Here is a 21,344-nt window from a genome sequence, read left to right on the forward strand (position 1 = left end):
ACGCCTGTCTAAAACTAGCACGCAACTAACGGCTTATAATGGACAAGACATCAGCCTCGTGCGTATCGCTCCTGTAGGGATTGCAAAGACAAGATTAGACTGACTACAACACATAGAGGCATCGAGCAATTGTTCCTCGAGCATTCCAACCGCGAATGGTTCGGTAAGAAACCGTTACACCATGTACTAAGTTCTAGTATCCTCTGCCAAGCACGTCACAATGTTTTGCAGAGTATATGTAAACATAGACGTAGGTGTAGACATAGACTTAGATAGCTCGAGATTTTCCGTGGAGCCGGCCGGAGACGCCGAGCGGTTCTAGGCGCTACAGTCTGGAGCCGCGCGACCGCTACGGTCGCAGGTTCGAATCCTGCCTCGGGCATGGATGTGTGTGATGTCCTTAGTTTAGTTAGGTTTAAATAGTTCTAAGTTCTAGGGGACTGGTGACCTCAGATGTTGTCCCATAGTGCTCAGAGCCATTTTTTGCGCTGAAATCATCGCAGTTCATGATGGTCCCATGGACGTTAAAACGACGGGACATAGTTCTTAATAGGACGACATTCTCTGCAACGTGCGCCCTTGCTGGCCTCAAGGTTAGTAAAAACTTCTTGTGGTAGGGCGTTCCATTCCAAGTTCAGTGCGGATGACAACTGCTGGGTAGTCATAAGTGCATGTGGGCGTGGCTATTTGGCTAACTGGAGACACTGTATTCTCGCACAACCGCATCACTGAGGCTTTCGTGGCCAACTCCCCATCTTCAAACGGTCTTTCCTGTCTCAGCGGCTTTTAGGACACTAGTTAGTTGCTCGATGTCTGATCGTTTTGAGCAGGTGAATAGTGTTCCTCAAAGCAGTGTTTTAAGTGTTACCCTCTTTGCCATTTGAACCATTTTTCCGTGGAGCCTTGTCAATAACTGTTGGAATCGCTGGAACTCACCTAGTCACTATGTGTGGTCGAAGAGGGACACTCATTACACAAAACTTTCTGCAACCATAGCATCATTTTGATGTCACGCCCAATATCGACAGTCGAAGGACTGCTGTCGACTTTTGTTAACGTTTGCTCTCACAAGACATCACGCCGCTTATCGGAGATTTACGAAATCACGCCGTTCTAATTACGATTACTGTAATTATTTTTATAAATTAAATGTCACATAACGATTTATCGATGGTTAATTCTTTCATATAAGTGTACTCTCTCAGGAGTGAGTTGTTGTCAATATTATAGACATGGTTCAAATGGCTCTAAGCAGTATGGGACTTAACATCTGAGGTCATCAGTCCCCCAGACTTACAACTACTTAACCAAACTAATCTAAGGATGTCACACACATCCATGCCCGAGGCAGGATTCGAGCCTGCGACCGTAGCAGCAGCGCACTTCCGGATTGAAGCACCTAAAACCGCTCGGTCACAACGGCTGGCCAATGTTATACAAATTATGCTTGAAACTCGCTTGTATTATAATTTGCGGCATGCTGTTTCAAGGTGACGCTGCATTAAAAATTCATCACAAACCTGTCACCATTGTCATTAAATGTCAGCTTATAATGCATCAACGATTTAAGCCTTCGAGAGATGGTATGATATCCAGCAGAGTAATATCAGATAACGAAGTGCTAGCGTAATTGGTTTGCGGATTCGAAGAATGAAGCATCCTGCTACACGCAACTTTTTTTCATCTTAGCGTTGGTAACACATTCTGTAAGTTTCTTAGGATTGTAATACTATAGTGCGCGTCATTTATGACGGCGGCCGAGTTTAGGTTCGTTCTGCGCATCTGACGTCACAAAACACAGTCAGCCAACGAACAGAAAATGACGTTGCTAGAGCTCGACTGCAGTGCAGAGCACGGACGAATGTCTTCAGTTTTAGAAACGTTCAGTCATAAATAAAGTAATAGAACAAAAGCAATGTCTTGATAGCAGACTTTCTTTTATAGAAAGTTTGGAAAATGCATTCTTTATACCAATTGCTTCATATTCTATTAATTAATTAAACCAAACAAGCAATAAGCCTCCTAATTCAGGCAATAGCAAAGAACGGTGTTTCTATCAATCCAAATATAGCCAAACGCGCCCGGTGTAAATAAATTTTTTGTTACAGTCGCTAAAGATGGAATATTTCTCAATATTACATACGACACCTATCTGGTACTTAAATTAAATGAGATATTGCTATACAGTAAATTTTATATGAAATTTAGGTATCTTGTCCACATTTCATTCTCAACATTGTGGCAAGTAAAATCGACCACACGGAAAGTATACGCTATGGACTTTTACCTCTAAAAACTTTTCAAAATTTCGTGCAGTGGTTTACTACATTTAATGCTGCACAATTACTGCGTTGAACATAAAAAAAAATGGTTCAAATGGCTCTGAGCACTATGGGACTTAACATCTGTGGTCATCAGTCCCCTAGAACTTAGAACTACTTAAACCTAACTAACCTAAGCCGGCCGCGGTGGTCTAGCGGTTCTAGGCTCTCAGTCCTGAGCCGCGCGACTGCTACGGTCGCAGGTTCGAATCCTGCCTCGGGCATGGATGTGTGTGATGTCCTTAGGTTAGTTAGGTTTAAGTAGTTCTAAGTTCTAGGGGACTGATGATCATAGATGTTAAGTCCCATAGTGCTCAGAGCCAACTAACCTAAGGACATCATACACATCCATGCCCGAGGCAGGATTCGAACTTGCGACCGTAGAGGTCACGCGGTTCCAGACTGAAGCGCCTAGAACCGCACGGCCACACCGGCCAGCCGTCGAACATCGAAACAAAATTAAGTTATTTATGGGGAGAAGGTATCAGTCAAGCAGATGTGTAAAAATTAAATTTTTGGGCCAAATAGTTTTTGTGAAATCGAATGATAAGTGTGTTAAAGCAGTCGGAACACCATGTGTCTGCACAGGCGAGCAGTGCAGTGATGAACTCGCGCACAGCGCGGAATGCGGGGAGCACGTCTCTGTAGCAGCGAAAGGGTTAATGCGGCCGTGGTGGCTTTACTTCATGAAATGCGCGCTCCCCTCTAAACTAAGTTTGTAGACTATACTATACTATGGCGCTGCTTCTCTTGGCGCGTGCGTCGTGTGCAACTGGCAACGCAGCAACCTCCCGCGTCTGGGTGGGCATGAGCGAGCCGCCAAGATAAAAGAATTGAACTAAAGTGTGTTCTGCAATATTCGATGTTATTCACATTTCCGTCTGATTAAAAAGCGAATGGTGAAATAAATATTTGGCAATTTCCGAATGTGTGGTTAGGCGGGAGCCTATGACGACAGCTTACATTGCTGTGAGTGAAAGGAGAAGCAATGACATTCATATCCTTACAAAGTCGATAGCAGCTCCTGCGATTATTGAGATTGCGGGTGACAAAGTGAAGTCATGTTTGCAGAAAGTCTTGTGAAATGAATGTTACCCTTGCTGAGAATAGCGGTTACTGTTGGTAGTAGCGGGTGGTAGTCGTGGTAATGTCACTCGACAGTGTAAGACAATAGCTGCTCTGAGTGCACAGAACTGGTTTCCTCTAACATAAAAACATTCAGAGAGTGTACTGTACCGAGGGTGAGCATCAGCTGGTAAAAGACGCCGAGCGCGCCGCGTATCTGCTTCTCGGCGATCTCGCCCGTGTAGACGGGCGCGGCGGTGCAGTAGCCGGCGCCGCAGAAGCCGGTGATGAAGCGGCCGGCCAGCAGCAGCGGGATGCTGCGGAAGAAGGCGAGCAGCAGCCAGCCCAGCACGAACGGCGGCACCAGCGCCAGCATCACCGCCTTGCGGCCGAACCGGTCCAGCGTCAGCGCCATCAGCATCATCGACACCAGCGACCCCAGCGGCGGAATGCCCGCCACCCACGACAGCTCTTCGTCCGTGTACATGGCTTCCGCCTTCAGCATCTCGAGCGCGGGGGCTGACCATCCCAGCACCATGCCGAACGCAGCACCGCCCAAGGTCGCTAGTGCAAAGAGATAGAAAATACAACATTCTCCTGAATACTTTATACTTTAGCCAAACTCAGTAAAATCTGGCATATATGTGTACATACATTATCTGATCAAAAGTACCCAGACACCTACTAGCAGACATTATTATGGGGAGTGCCCACTCTTCGCCTTTTTTCGGGGCCTGAACTCTGCTGGGGACACTTTCAACGAGGTGTCTGAATATCTGTGAGGAAAGGCATCCCACTCCTCCTCAAAAGTCGAAACTAGAGAAGATATTGATGGTGGACACCGGGGTCTGGAGCGGAGTTGATGTTCTAACTCATCCCAATGGTGTTTCATTGGTATCAGATCAGGACTCTAGGCACGTCGGCCCACTCAGGAAACTTATTGACCACAAACAACTGCCTCACGCATGCTGCTTAACAATGTAGTGCTTTGTCAGCAGATACAGACAGGCGTCATCTACGAACTGCTCGTCTTGTATGCAGTATACAATGTTGCAAAGTATGTTCATATCCTTCCACATTTAGCGTTTTCTTAAGTGCAATAAGGGAACTACATCCCAACTACGAATTACACCCCATACCCTAATACCACCTTCTCTGTATGTCATTGTTGGCACCACATATGATGGCAGGTAATTTTCTCCAGGCATTCGCCCTACCATCGGACTGTCAAAGGGCATATCATGATTCATGATTCCAAAACAGTCTTTCCAGTCGTCCACTGCCAAGTGACGGTGTTTTTCACACAACCTTAGGCGTCGCTTAGGGCTGACCTCAGAAATGTCTGCCTGATGAGGACTTGCTCAGCCACTACATCCCATCCTTTTAACCAGATACGCACACTCATTGTGCTAGTGTGCGGCTAGTATTTTGGAACTTACAGATGACTCCTTCCGATGATTCCACGTGACGTTTTTTACGAGCACTTTTCACAATTCCCGACGGTCCCTGTTCGTCAGTAAAGCTGTCACCATGAGTGACATAAAAGTAGATATCTTAGGTGTTGCGAAACAACTCAAATCACTCAAGAAAGGCAAGTCTTCCGATACAGATGGTATACCATACCTTTCAGAGTATGCAGACACAATAGCGCCTTTCTTAGCAATCATATACAATCGCTCACTTAACAAAAGGTCTGTTCCTAAAGACTGGAAAGTAGCAACGGTCACACCAATATTCAAGAAAGGAAATAGGAGTAACCCATTGAATTACGGACCTACTCGAACATTATGAATCACCCTGAAGCAAATGACTTAATGAAACATAACCAACACGGACTCAGAAAATTTCGTTCTTGTGCAACACAGTTATTTATTCCCATGAAGTAATGAGTGCTGTCGACAAGGGATCTCAGACCGATTCCATATTCTAGATTTCCGGAAGGCTTTTGATACCGTTCCTCGAAAGCGACTGTTAATCAAATTACGTCCATATGGAATATCGTCTCAGTTGTGTGACTGGATTCGTGATTTCCTCTCAGAGAGGTCACAGTTCGTAGTGATAGACGGTAAATCATCGAGTAGAACAACAGTGATATCTGGCGTTCCGCAAGGTAGAGTCATAGGCCCTTTGCTGTTCCTGATTTATATAAATGATCTAGGTGATAATCTGAGCAGCCCCCTTAGATTGTTTGCAGATGATGCTGTAATTTACCGTCTAGTAAAATCATCAGATGATCAATTCCAATTACAAAATGATCTAGAGAGAATTTCTGTATAGTGCGGCCGGCCGCGGTGGCCGAGCGGTTCTAGGCGCTTCAGTCCGGAACCGCGCGACCGCTACGGTCGCGGGTTCGAATCCTGCTTCGGCCATGGATGTGTGTGATGTCCTTAGGTTTAAATAGTTCTAAGTTCTAGGGGACTGATGACCTGAGAAGTTAAGTCCCATAGTGCTCAGAGCCATTTGAACCATTTTTTTGTATAGTGCGAAAAGTGGCAAATAGCACTAAACAAAGAAAAGTGCGAGGTCATCCACATGGGTACTAAAAGAAATCCGATAAATTTTGGGTATACGACAAATCTCACAAATCTAAGGGCTGTCAATTCAACTAAAAACCTAGGAATTACAATTACGAGAAACTTAAATTGGAAAGGTCACATAGATAACATTGTGGGGAAGGCGAAACAAAAACTGCGCTTTCTTGGCAGAACACTTAGAAGATGCGACAAACCCACTCAAAAGACAGCCTACATTACACTTGTCCGTCCTCTGCTGGAATATTGCTGCGCGGTGTCGGATCTTTACCTGGTAGGATTGACGGTGGACATCGAAAAAGTGCAAAGAAGGGCAGCTCGTTTCGTGTTATCGCGCAGTAGGGGTTAGAGTGTCACTGATGTGATATGTGAGTTGGGGTGGCAGTCACTGAAACAAAGGCGGTTTTCTTTGCCGCGAGATCTATTTACGAAATTCCAATCACCAACTTTCTCTTCCGATTGCGAAAATATTTTGTTGACACCCACCTACGTAGGGAGGAATGATCATCATAACAAAATAAGAGAAATCAGAGCTCTAACGGAGAGATTTAGGTGTTCCTTTTTCCCACGCGCCATTCGAGAGTGGAATGGTAGAGTAGTAGTATGAAAATGGTTCGATGAACCCTCTGTCAGACACTTAAGTGTGAATTGCAGAGTAACCGTGTAGATGTAGATGTAGAATCTGCCTGTTTTGCTTTTACTATGATTGTTTCTTCGCGTTTTCACTTCATAATCACATGCCAAAATTCGACTAGGGAAGCTTTGTTCATGGTGTGGGTTCCTGTAGTCATGTCCTAGTTCATGAACCACGGGCAACGTATGAGTGGCCAAGTAAGTGGTCCCGACAGTCGGGATACCAGTTACTTTGGAATAAGGCTGGGCATCTCGGACTTATTCTGAGTCGTGGTCACCTTTGTGCTCGTACGGCAAAGACTACCAAATCCACCGGTTAGTCCCTCAGCCGTTAGGGGTAAAACCCAATGGGACTCAGGGCAAGTAAGGCTAGCAACCTGCTTCCCTGGTACTTTAAATATGATGCTGGCAACAATCAGAGCAAAATGCCTCGGACCTTTGGAGGTGACGGAGTCCCACCTCTAACTGACAAACCAGGGACTCCTAAGATACGACTTGGCAAACAAATGGTAATGAGATGGGGAGCTATTAATATCAATGGGGGCTACTCTGGGAAGAAGGTAGAACTGGCAGAGGCTTCAAGTAAGATGGGGCTGGACGTTTTAGCTGTTAGTGACATTCGGGTAATGGGTGAGAAAGAAGAGGAAGTGGGAGAATACAAGGTCTACCTGTCCGGAGTCAAAGCAGGAATAGCACAATGGGGTGTAGGGCTTTACATCAGAAAAGAAATGGAACCCAGCGTAGTTGCAATAAGGTATGTAAACGAACGACTGATGTGGATAGATTTGACAGTGTCTAGCAAGAAAATTAGGATTGTGTCAGTACATTCGCATTGTGAAGGGACAGATCAAGATAAGATGGATAGTTTTTATGAGGCACTCAGTGATGTAGTTGTTAGAGTAAAGGACAAGGACAGTGTTCTGCTCATGGGTGATTTTAACGCCAGGATTGGAAATCGAACAGAAGGGTATGAAAAGGTTATGGGTAAATTTGGAGAGGATATGGAGGCCAACAGGAACGGGAAACAACTCTTGGATTTCTGTGCCAGTATGGGCTTAGTAATCACAAACTCCTTTTTTAAACATAAGAACATTCACCAGTATACTTGGGAAGGCAGGGGAACCAGATCTGTCATTGACTATATAATAACAGATCAGGAATTCAGGAAGGCTGTGAGGGACACACGTGTATTCAGGGGATTCTTTGATGACACTGATCATTATTTAATCTGCAGTGAAATTGGGATAGTGAGGCCAAAAGTGCAGGAGGTCAGGTCCATATGTAGGAGGATAAGAGTGGAGAAACTTCAGGATAAGGAAATCAGGCACAAGTACATAACAGCGATCTCAGAAAGGTACCAGTTAGTTGAATGTAGTCAATTACAGTCATTGGAAAAGGAATGGACAAGGTACAGGGACACAGTACTAGAAGTGGCTAAAGAATGTCTTGGAACAGCAGTGTGTAAAAGTAGGATGAAGCAAACAGCTTGGTGGAATGATACAGTCAAGGCAGCCTGTAAAAGGAAAAAGAAGGCGTATCAAAAATGGCCACATACCAGAACCCAGGTAGACAGAGAAAGTTATGTTGAAGAAAGAAACAAAGCCAAACAGATAATTGCAGCATCCAAGAAGAAATCGTGGGAAGACTTTGGAAACAGGTTGGAGACTATGGGTCCAGCTGGTGGAAAACCATTCTGGAGTGTAATTAGCAGTCTTCGAAAGGGAGGTAAGAAGGAAATGACAAGTATTTTGGACAGGTCAGGAAAACTGCTGGTGAATCCTGTGGATGCCTTGGGCAGATGGAGGGAATATTTTGAAGAGTTGCTCAATGTAGGTGAAAATGCGATCAGTAATGTTTCAGATTTCGAGGTAGAATGGGATAGGAATGATGATGGAAATAGGATCACATTTGAGGAAGTGGAAAAAATGGTCAGTAGATTGCAGTGCAATAAAGCGGCTGGGGTGGATGAAATTAAGTCGGAACTCATCAAATACAGTGGAATCTCAGGTCTTAAACGGCTACACAGGATAATTGAAATGGCCTGGGAGTGGCGACAGGTTCCATCAGACTGGACAAAAGCAGTAATCACACCAATCTTTAAACGTGGAAACAGAAAAGATTGTAACAACTACAGACGTATCTCTTTAATCAGCGTTGTGGGTAAAATCTTCTCAGGTATTGTTGAAAGGAAAGTGCGAGTATTAGTTGAGGACCAATTGGATGAAAATCAGTGTGGGTTTAGGCCTCTTAGAGGTTGTCAGGGCCAGATCTTTAGCTTACGGCAAATAATGGAGAAGTGTTATGAGTGGAACAGGGAATTGTATCTATGCTTTATAGATCTAGAAAAGGCATATGACCGGGTTCCTAGGAGGAAGTTATTGTCTGTTCTACAAGATTATGGAATAGGAGGCAAACTTTTGCAAGCAATTAAAGGTCTTTACATGGATAGTCAGGCAGTAGTTAGGGTTGACGGTAAATTGAGTTCATGGTTCAGAGTAGTTTCAGAGGTAAGACAAGGCTGCAACCTGTCTCCACTGTTGTTCATATTATTTATGGATCATATGTTGAAAACAATAGACTAGCTGGGCGAGATAAAGATATGTGAACACAAAATAAGCAGTCTTGCATACGCGGATGACTTAGTTGTGATGGCAGATTCGATTGAAAGTTTGCAAAGTAATATTTCAGAGCTAGATCAGAAATGTAAGGACTATGGTATGAAGATTAGCATCTCCAAAACGAAAGTAATGTCAGTGGGAAAGAAATATAAACGGATTGAGTGCCAAATAGGAGGAACAAAGTTAGAACAGGTGGACGGTTTCAAGTACTTAGGATGCATATTCTCACAGAATGGCAACATAGTGAAAGAACTGGAAGCGAGGTGTAGCAAAGCTAATGCAGTGAGCGCTCAGCTACGATCTACTCTCTTCTGCAAGAAGGAAGGCAGTACCAAGACTAAGTTATCTGTGCACCGTTCAATCTTTCGGCCAACTTTGTTGTATGGGAGCGAAAGCTGGGTGGATTCAGGTTACCTTATTAACAAGGTTGAGGTTACGGATATGAAAGTAGCTAGGATGATTGCAGGTACTAGTAGATGGGAACAATGGCAGGAGGGTGTCCACAATGAGGAAATCAAAGAAAAGCTGGGAATGAACTCTATAGATGTAGCAGTCAGGGCGAACAGGCTTAGATGGTGGGGTCATGTTACACGCATGGGAGAAGCAAGGTTACCCAAGAGACTCATGGATTCAGCAGTAGAGGGTAGGAGGAGTCGGGGCAGACCGAGGAGAAGGTACCTGGATTCGGTTAAGAATGATTTTGAAGTAATAGGTTTAACATCAGAAGAGGCACCAATGTTAGCACTGAATAGGGGATCATGGAGGAACTGTATAAGGGGGGCTATGCTCCAGACTGAACGCTGAAAGGCATAATCAGTCTTAAATGATGATGATGATGATGATGATGATGATGATGATGATGAAGCTTTAGAGAAGTTGAAATGTCCCTGATGCATTTGTAACCATCCGAACGGGACGAAAAGTGGTAGATGTGATGTATATGTATAGACAAACAAATGATTACGGTTTCAGAAAGTTTGGATGATTTATTCACGAAAAAAGGGCTTCACAAATTGAGCAAGTCAATAACGCTTTGGTTCACGTCTGTCCCTTTTGCAAGCTGTTAACTCGGCATGACACTGATTGATAGAGTTGTTGGATGTCCTCCTGAGGGATATCGTGCCAAATTCTGTCCGACTGTTGCGTTAGACTGTCAAACTTCCGAACTGGTTGGAGGAATCCTCGCCTTGTGCGGTAGGGCATTATCTTGCTGAATGGTAAGTCCGGGATGGCTTGCCATGGAGGGCAAATGATGGGGCGTAAGATATCATCGACGTATCGATGTGCTGTCAGAGTTACGCAGATGACAGCCAAAGGGGTCCTGCTGTGAAAATAAATGGCATCCCAGACCATCACTCCTGGTTGTCGGGTCGTATGATAGGCGATAGTCAGGTCGGCATCCCTCCACTGTCTGGGGTGTCTCCAGACTTCGACATGAATCTCATTGACTGGCGTAGAACTGTTTCCGTTAGGTCAGTGCGGCGAAATCTGGCGTTAATGTGTCAGCAGACGACCCACGTGAACTGCTTTACTATCAGCACGATATTGCCTGCAGCGCCTGCCCCTGGGCTCGTGACCACATTGGCTGGACCCTAGTGGGCTGGAAAACCGTGGCCCTGTCAGATAAGCCCCAATTTCAGTTGTTGGGTTGGGTCTGGTTGTTTGGGGGAAGAAACCAAACAGCGAGGTCATCGGTCTCATCGTTTTAGGGAAGGACGGGGAAGGAAGTCGGCCATGCGCTTTCAAAAGGACCAGCCTGGCATTTGCCTGGAGCGATTTAGGGAAATCAAGGAAACCTAAATCAAGATGGCCGGGCACGGGATTGAACCGTCGTCCTCCTGAATGCGAGTCCAGTGTGCTTCAGTTGTAAGAATGTGGCACAGACTCCACGAACCCATGGAACCGAGTTGTCAACAAGGCATTGTGAAAGCTGATGGTGGTTCCATAATGGTGTGGATGTGTTTACATAGTATGGACTGGGTCCTCTGGTCCAACAGAACCGACCATTGTCTGGAAGTGGTTATGTTAGGTTACTTGGAGACCATTTAAAGCTATTCATGGGTTTCACGTTCCAAAACAAGGACGAAATTTTTGAAAATGACAGTGCGGCGTATCAACGGGCCACAACTGTTCACGATTGATTTGAAGAACATTCTGGATAATTCGAGCGAATGATCTGGCCACCCAGATCGCCCAACTCGAATACCTTCGTACATTTGTGGGACATAATCGAGAGGTCAGTTTGTGCACAAAATCCTACACCGGCAACACTTTCGCAGTTATGGACGGCTATAGAGGCATCATGGCATAATATTTTTGCAGGAGACATTCAACAACTTGAGTCCATGTCACGTCGAGCTTGCTGCACTCTCCCGGGTCCGATACGATATTGGGAAGTATCCTATAATTTTCGCCACTTCAGAGTATGTTAGTGTCACGAGGCATAAAGACCACTGAAAGGAACTTTAATGTGAAGGTCAGATACCTAACGCCGTTTCACAATACATCAATGGAAAACTGTATGAAATGCGATGGAAGTTTAAGATAACAGAGCTTGGTATTTTAATACCATATAAAGGTTTAATATTCTGCAGCTTTACAATACTGTCTGTGCAAAGGATTATTGGTCAAAAACCTGAACATTTGGTGCAGCAGACGTTTGTAGAACCTGCTCTACTAATAGTGATACAATGGTTTACAGCGCTGTTAATCTGTTATGATTTGATCAAATTCCAAACATCTTATATCGTAGAAGTCCTATTCGAAGGCCTTTACCATTGCTACATAAAAAATAATTTAAGCCCATTAAAAAAAGCTCGTCAAAATTATGCAGCTATAAGCTTTAAACATTTCTCTGGTATGTCAGTAAATTCGCCACATCAACTGCTGTAACTGAGTAAAATGGTATCTTAAAATAAAATGACTGACAAGAAAAGTGAGGCGCTCAGAAATAGAGGAGGGAACGAAATGAAACTCCACGGGTTGAGAGGGTACGTGATGTTACTCCAGTGATTACAAATCGAGTCAAGTTTCCAAAGAATGTGGTGGTATGAACCCACTTATCATTATGACGTTTCACCCTCTCTAACCCGGATGCATGCACTGATTCGATTGGGAAGGGTGTCACAACGCCATTGTACTCTGTCCTGATGCAAGCTAGCCTACAACTACTACAATTGCTCCAGTGTAATAGCGGAGGTGCCGTCCTAGCCGATCTCATGAAGGTTCCGTACGGGACAGATATGGGGTTCTTGCTGATGATGGGAGTACCTCAGCATCACGAAGGCCGTTCACAGAGAAAAGTGCCATATATGGACAAGCATTGTCCCGTTGAGAAATGGCACCATGATATTGTCACGTGAGACATAACGCATGTGGACGCAAAATATCCATGACATACTGTTGTGCCACGAGAATGTCCTCAATCACTATCAACCGTGGTCTGAAGTCATACCCGATGACTTCCCACACCACGACGCTAGGAGTAACACCGCTATGTCTTTCCAAAATATTGGAATAACAACTTCGCTTTCCAGGTCGCTTTCATACTCGTTGACGATAGTCATCCAGGGCAGTGTAGATCGCTGTTCGTGGCTGAACATAATGCGACGTAATTCATCAGTACAACATCGCAGTCCCTGTGTTATTCAGAAGTACGAAGCAAAGTTCCTTCGAACATGCATGCATGTCTGAAGGAACAGGCACTGCGGAAACTACAGCAGTTACGAAATGCATGAAATGTATTCACAATTGCGAATATGGACAACCATCAGCTATTTAATGGAATGACGAAAATGGAAAGATCTGCAAACCGGGACTCGAACCCGGGTTTACCTCTTATCGCGAGTGATCGCTCGGGTCCCAGTCCGGCACAATTTTTCAATCTCATGATTCCATTCCACAGTTGAAGGTTCCGCCGTAGTGCCTGTTCCTTCAGACATGCATGGTTGTCCCAAGGAACTTTGCATAATGCTTCTGAATAACACAAGCACTGCAATATCATATCTACCCGGAGAAACCGGCCAAGCGAAGTATAATTAAAATGTCTCCCCTGTACGGTAATATACATAATGGATGTGCGAGTGCAGGCTGTAGAAACATGGTTGACGACATAAGGAAGTCCGGGTCTGAGCGCGAGTCGTGCTCGGATAGCCGAATGGTGATAAACGGGAAATACGGTGTCGAGTTCCAGTTTGACACAAATTTTGACTGTCGTCATTCCACTATACAGCTGACGGTTGCCCATATGCGCAACTGCGAATATATTTCACGTAATTCATCAATAGGCCACGCTTCCAGGTCGTGGCACCACTCGAAATGCAGTCTCTTGAATTGCGTGGTTAATGGCAGCCCACGCATTGGACGGTAATTCTCTAATCTGCCTGCTGTTAGTTTCCAACCACTGGTATGGGATGACGCAGAATGTTACAGAACAAGTAACTACATTACAACTTAACACTTAAGCTTGTTACTGTGCTCTGTGTGCCACACAACGAAACTACCAAAAAATGTAAGTAATACACTAAAGACTTTAAGAACAATCTGTAATGGCTCTTAAGACATAAATTACGAAACCTGGTCCACAATCCAGTTGCTACATACTTTAGAATAAAAGAAAATTACATGAGGGCCGCTGTAGTGGCAGCCAAGACATAAGTCTTGACTTATATACGTTCTATGTGCTCTTTTTTTTTTTTTTTTTCTTTATTGTAATTTGGACACCCCATACAAGGTGGGCTGGCAGCGGAACAGTGTACTCCGCTCTTCAGCCATAAGCAGTACAAGAAAAAAGAAAGGGAGACAGACAAGTAACAGAATGGCGGTTAAAAAAACAGGAGATACAAAAGTTAAAAAACATGAAGCCGTTCACACTTGACGAAACAAACAAGAAAAACCGTCGGCACTGGGCACAAACACTGACGAGGTAGATGACACACGTGAACGAAGGAGCGTGGACGGCGAAAAACACTGAGGCACAGACACGACGGCACAGACACTAAACCGAGGGCGATGATCTCCGGCGCGCGAAAGTTCACGATGCGTGTGCGAGTCCGGGGACCTGCCAAGAGAGGAGGAGGAGGAGGAGGAGGAGGAGGAGGAGGGGGAGGGGGAAAGCGAGAGGGGAGAGCAGGGACGCCACGGGCAGGGGAAAGAGGGGGGAGAGAGGAAGGGGGAGGGGAAGCCCGGAAGAAGAGGGGTGGAGGGAGGGGATGGGGGAAAAGGAGAGAGAAGGGAAGGGAAGAGAAAGGAGGGAGGGTGCCGCAGGGAAAGGACACCAGGAGGGTGGGGGGGCAGGGTCAAAGTTGATAGGAGGGGTAGATGGAGGGGACGAGGACATCATCAGGGAGAGGGAGCTGGCGGAAACCACCTTGGGAGAGGGTAAGGAGGGTGGAGAGATGGAGACCGGGTGGGACATGGGAGTACAGGCGCGGCAGCGGGCGGGGGTGGGAGAGGATCGGGGAGACGAGCGGGTGAGAAGGATCGAGTTTACGGGAGGTGTATAGGATGCGTATCCTTTCGAGGAAGAGGAGGAGGTGGGGGAAGGGGATAAGGTCATACAGGATCCGCGTGGGGGAAGGGAGACGGATGCGATAGGCAAGGCGGAGAGCATGGCGTTCAAGGATTTGGAGGGATTTATAAAAGGAAGGGGGGGCGGAGATCCAGGCTGGATGGGCGTAACAGAGGATAGGGCGGATGAGGGACTTATAGGTGTGGAGGATGGTGGAGGGGTCCAAACCCCACGTTCGGCCGGAAAGGAGCTCGAGGAGACGGAGTCGGGAACGTGCCTTGGCTTGGATTGTCTGGAGATGGGGAGTCCAGGAGAGGCGACGGTCGAGGGTGACGCCAAGGTACTTAAGGGTGGGGGTGAGAGCGATGGGACGGCCATAAACGGTGAGATAGAAATCAAGGAGGCGGAAGGAGGGAGAGGTTTTGCCTACAATGATCGCCTGGGTTTTGGAAGGATTGACCTTGAGCAACCACTGGTTGCACCAAGCGGTGAACCGGTCAAGATGGGATTGGAGAAGGCGTTGGGAGCGTCGCAGGGTGGGGGCAAGGGCAAGGAAGGCGGTGTCATCGGCAAACTGGAGAAGGTGGACAGGGGGTGACGGCGGCGGCATGTCCGCCGTGTACAACAAGTACAGAAGGGGGGATAGGACGGAGCCTTGGGGCACACCGGCGGAGGGGAAAAAGGTGTAGGAATCGGTGTTATGGATGGTGACATGGGAAGGACGGCGGGAGAGAAAGGAACCGATCAGACGAACGTAGTTAATGGGAAGGGCGAAGGTTTGGAGCTTGAAGAGGAGACCGGAATGCCATACGCGGTCATATGCGCGTTCGAGGTCAAGAGAGAGGAAGATTGCGGAGCGACGGGAATTGAGCTGTTCGGAAAGGAGATGAGTGAGGTGAAGGAGAAGATCGTCGGAAGAGAAGGACGTTTCTATGTGCTGCACTAATATGGTAATATAACTTTTATATTCTGGCTGTATAAGCCACTGCATGTAACTCACGGCGGAAGCGCCACCTGTCTTTTTGATGTATGTATCTACGTTATTGTTCCTATACCTCCCACAATGTCATAACGGGAGTGTTAAATGCTTTCCATTTTATTTATTGTCACTCTATTTAAGAACGCATTTAATATTGATATTTAAATGTTACTTCAGTACGCCAATCGGCACATAGTTCGCGACCTGAGCGCCACCTGCCCTGGCCGCTGTGCTACTACGCTGGCCGATTTTACTCAGTCGCTTATGCGCTCTCCAACTTTCATGTACCTATTTTATTTGTCTGACAAACCCTGTTCTCAGGGCTATATTTTATTTGACTAATGAAACTATGAAGATGTTTGTAAAAATGATAAGGACATATCGCTTCATGTTAATGTAATACTGTAACTACCAGGAATCCTTCTCACATCTTGTAATACAATATTTTCTTGATATATGTTAAACTTTATTCTTGACTCATGTTTCATACCTTAATATAAATTACGATGTTCATTGTCCCCTGGCCGTCTTCTGAAGAAGATATATTTATATCTATTGAAACCTAAGTAAAGATTACTTTATCCTTTGCAACTGGTCGGCTGCTCTTAATCTGATTGCGTGGAACCGTTGCTGTTGCGCAGCTATGTTTAAAGTACTAAAAAAATGACTAATTGTGCTCATCATATAAGGTACACACTATAACATATTTATCTTCCTGGATATCTTTTTCGAAATATAACCTCACCGGCACTCATAGCAAAGGAAGCTACCCTCACTTCGTATTAATTACAATGTGAAAATAAGTGCACATGCATCTAATGATGGGAGCATGCTGGAGAAACACTTCCTTCTCATAAAATATTATTAAAACGTGACTGTTGCGTATATATTATTTCATAAGACTCTTACAATACAAAAATGGCTCTAAGCACTGTGGGACTTAACATCCGAGGTCATCAGTCCCCTAGACATAGAACTACTTAAACCTAACTAACCTAAGGACATCACACACATCCATGCCCGAGGCAGGATTCGAAACTGGGACCGTAGCAGCAGCGTGGTTCCGGACTGAAGCGGCTAGAACCACTCGACCACAACGGCCGCCTCTTACAATACAGTCGCAGGATAAATTTAAGCTGTGCCACTCACCAAAGTTGATCATCAGACAGGTATTGCTTCCATGAATATCTGTAGTGAGGTTGTTGTCACTCTGAAAAGCACGGGTCTGATTTCCGTGCATAGCTACCCATTACATGGTTATGCACCAACGATCTAAGGACTGAGATCGAGGAGAAGCTTCATGATGAGCAACAACGTCTTGTAAAACGATTACGCCCAAAGCAAGAATGGAAATGTAGAAAGCACAGATTATAAACGATTCACTTTGGCCTCAACAATTTGTAAATCTCCCTCTTAGCCAGCAAGAAACGTAGATTACGTGGTATGCTCTCAGACGTTTATGCTCAGAAGATCCATACGTAGTCTCTAAAGTGAGGATTTCCAATTGTCATTAGCAACTGGGACTTCACAAAAGCTCAAATCATGAACCACTCGCTCTGCTGCCGACCGTGAACCGAGGGCGATGTAATTCAAGCAGCTCCAAACACTCTCTGTCATCCACGATGTAATCTTCTATGCATTTAAATGCGTAATTTAAATTACTGTTTTACGTACTCTGTAATTTCTCCTCTGTGTTTCTTTGTAATGGAAGGTGGGGTAAAGTGGCCAGGGCGGGAAAAGATTGCATTGCATATTTTTTGTGCAAAATAGTGTTGCTGCCTGCCGACATGTGGCCAAAGTAGTTATAATATGCACCATCATGGTTGTAAACATGTTTAATAAAGAAAGTTTGTTTCGCTATTTTTTAGTAAAAATGTTTTGATTTTCAGTCGCCTGATGTAAGATCAGTCATTTATATTATTCTTGTAACCTCATTTATAGGCAGGGTAAGCCTTTTTATAATATCAACGTTTAACTTACATCTTTTGGCTAACAAATGTAGTTCCCTGTTGTTTCTTTTATAGTTTCATGTGTGAACCACTAAAACCGAAATGGCGTTCGATCGGGAAAAGTGGCAACATTACTTGTCCATTTTTGTGTGTTTAACTCATAAGAGTTACAAACAATCCTGTGGGAGGAACATCCGCAACTGAGCATTATATCAGAGGTTGAAAATATCCCTACAGTTATAACGTTTTATTATTTAACACACGGTCGGTTTCGGGCCCTTATACGCACATCTTCAGGTGTCGTAACTTCGTGGTGTGACCCCGAGCGCCGCTGTGGACGTGTGCAAGGCGCGGTGTGTTATCAACGAGCTCATTGCATACTGATGGGCGTATAACAGCCAGAAACCGGTCGTGTGTTATATAAAAAACGACCTTATAACTGTAGCGGCATTTTCAACCTCTGTCATAAGAATTAGTTACTCCCGTATATTATGCATAATACTCCAGACTGACTTCTAAATCCCTTTATAAACAAAGCTGTCATCTGTTATTCATCCCTTTGTGACGATTTGGATGTAATTGATTACTGATTTTTAATACTATCTCTGTTCTCTTTGACCCAGTAAAAGATTCCGATTGAAAATGGTCTGCCGCAACAGTAATAAGGCATCAAGATGCATTGAAAATATGTCCGGAAATCAGAGCAACAAACATGGGATCCCACTGCGACGGAACATGCAACTGAACTGGCGAAGAATGGAAACGCCTTTTTCTGCAGCAGAAAAGCAATTTAATCTTCCACACAACATGCCGAAATGAAAGATATAGAGATGCAGTAGGAGGCAAAAGATTACGGGAAGCTTAATGAGTGTGTTCAATGAAGAACAAGAAAACCCTAATTAAATTTTTAAATGGAAAAGCAATTTTCTGAATTTGCAGTGAATGATCAACGGAGACTAGCATTCCAGTTGTTGGAATGGAACAAAATACCACATCGTTTCTATTGTAATAATCTACACTGATGAGCCAAGATATTATGACCTTCTTTGTCCTTCTTTGGAACGAAATACATCACTTATTCCGCGTATCAGGGATCTGACATTTCATTTGTAGGTTTGTGGAGGTATGTGGCATTAGATGCCTCCACACAGGTCATGCGGTTCGCGTAAATAACGGGCCGCTGATTTGCGTATGGAGCATGGGGCCCGATAGCGACCCAGGTGGGTTCCATAGGATTTACATCAGGCGAATTCGAGCGCCGAGACATCAACGTGAGTTCTCTATAATGCTCCTCAACCCGCTGTAGCACGGTTCTGGCTCCAGAGCATGGACAATGATATTGCTGGAAGATGACATCGCCGACTTCAAGCATGAAGAGATGCATGTGGTTCGCAGCTTTCAGCGTGTCTTCGATTACTACCACAGATCCCATGAAAGCGCAGGAGAATGTCTCCCATGGCATAACACTGCTCCCATAAGCCTGCGTCCGTGGCGCGCTGCACGTTCCGAGCCGCCGTTCGCCTCCATGACGGCGTGTATGGAGAGACTATCGACCTAGAGCAGCAAAAACGTGATTCACTCAAAGAACCGACACGTTTCCATTGATCGAACGGCCAAACCCCAGTGGTCCTGTGTTCACTGCAATAGTAGATAAATGTAATATAATGCGCATACATAGGGGCAGAAATCCATTCCAGTACGATTATGCCATAGGTGGTAAATCATTGGAAGCGGTAACGACCGTAAAATACTTAGGAGTTACTATCCGGAGCGATCTGAAGTGGAATGATCACATAAAACAAATAGTGGGAAAAGCAGGCGCCAGGTTGAGATTCATAGGAAGAATTCTAAGAAAATGTGACTCATCGACGAAAGAAGTAGCTTACAAAACGCTTGTTCGTCCGATTCTTGAGTATTGCTCATCAGTATGGGACCCTTACCAGGTTGGATTAATAGAAGAGATAGACATGATCCAGCGAAAAGCAGCGCGATTCGTCATGGGGACATTTAGTCAGCGCGAGAGCGTTACGGAGATGCTGAACAAGCTCCAGTGGGGGACACTTCAAGAAAGGCGTTACGCAATACGGAGAGGTTTATTAACGAAATTACGAGAGAGCACATTCCGGGAAGAGATGGGCAACATATTACTACCGCCCACATATATCTCGCGTAATGATCACAACGAAAAGATCCGAGAAATTAGAGCAAATACGGAGACTTACAGGCAGTCGTTCTTCCCACGTACAATTCGTGAATGGAACAGGGAAGGGGGGATCAGATAGTGGTACAATAAGTACCCTCCGCCACACACCGTAAGGTGGCTCGCGGAGTATAGATGTAGATGTAGATGTAGATGTTGTTGGGCCAACATGTGAACAAGTAGGTGTGGCGCTGCGGAGCTCCATGTTCAACAATACACTATGTGTGAACGGTGTACTCCGAAACACTTGTACGTGCACCAGCATTGTGCTCTTTTGGCAGAGATGCCACAGATCACCATCTATGCTACTTTATACAGGAGAAAAGCCTTCGAACCCCACTGTATGTAACGAGCTATGGACGTCCAATCACTTTGCGCCTAGTGGTAGTTTCACTTTCCTTCTACCTAGATGATTACGACAGTAGCACGTGAACATACGATCAGCTTCACCGTTTCCGAGATACTCGTTTACTGGTTCTGCGTAATAATAATTTGCTCTGTGTCAAAGTCGCTTATCACAATGGATTTCCTCATTTGCACCCCATATATTCGCTAGGGCGAACCCCGTTCGAGTCTGCTCCGCTTACACACTTCTGTTACTACGTCACACGCCCGCAAAGCCACCAGGCGTCATCCAACGTTGCAATGGGCAGTGGTCATAATGTTTTGGCTTATTAGTGTAGATGGAAAAGTAGCTAGACCCTGACCACATTATCACCTTAGGTGGGAAAAAACCTACAGAATATCGCATGTAGTTCCTAAATAGTATTTTCTTCTTCACTTAAAAATATTTGCCATAACACTTTATAATGTGCCATCAGTAAGCTCCTATCAGTAACCACAATTCGGTGAAATGTCAATTTTCCTTAGAGTGTCCACTTTACCCCACCTTCCCCTACTGATGCTTCTGATATGAATAAACAAATAAATTGAGGAGAAGTTTTCGGCAACACTAATAGTTGCTCTAAACGGACCTTTATCATTGTTACCAACAAGTAAATTTACTGGGAACCGCTCACAGCCAAGTCAGTCGAACAAGAGTTGCCCACGTCTCACTGCCCTATAGCCTGCCTCGATAGCTGAGTGGTGCTGGCACGGTAGCTCAGCGTGTTCGGGCAGCGGGATACCTACCTTCCGTAGCACAAAAAAAAAAAAAAAAAAAAAAAAAACGGGTGAATGGATGAATAATGAACAAGCGTCATGGGAAGTCCGCCCCGAACAAATGACCAATCATGAACAAAATGAGATTTAAAAAAAAAAGTGGTCAGCGCGACAGAATGCCATGCAAGGGGCCCGGGTTCGAGTCCCGACTGAGTTAGAGATTTTCTCCGCTCAGGGACTGGGTGTTGTGTTGTCTTCATCATCATGTCATCCCCATCGACACGTAAGTCGCCGAAGTGGAGTCACCTAAAAAGACTTGCACCAGGCGACAGGTCTACCCGACGGGAGGCCCTGGCCACACGACTTTTCATTTCACTGCCCTATAAGCCCACGATCGTGGTGGCTCCTAAAATACAAGCAAGAGCTAACTTCACAGAT

The 21,344-nt window shown here is 45.1% G+C and overlaps 1 protein-coding gene across 1 annotated transcript in view; it reads right to left on the reverse strand.

Annotated features, from left to right (window-relative positions):
- LOC126474689 (facilitated trehalose transporter Tret1-like) overlaps positions 1-3,924 on the reverse strand; it is a 56,219-nt gene extending 52,295 nt beyond the window's left edge. Inside the window, exon 1 of the mRNA XM_050102167.1 lies at positions 3,558-3,924. Within this exon, the coding sequence (XP_049958124.1) occupies positions 3,558-3,924 (367 nt within the window). The remainder of the gene's footprint in view (positions 1-3,557) is intronic.
- Positions 3,925-21,344: the final 17,420 nt, after the last annotated feature.

The sequence above is a fragment of the Schistocerca serialis genome, chromosome 4 (genome assembly GCF_023864345.2).
Source record: "Schistocerca serialis cubense isolate TAMUIC-IGC-003099 chromosome 4, iqSchSeri2.2, whole genome shotgun sequence".
NCBI classification, from domain to species: domain Eukaryota; kingdom Metazoa; phylum Arthropoda; class Insecta; order Orthoptera; family Acrididae; genus Schistocerca; species Schistocerca serialis.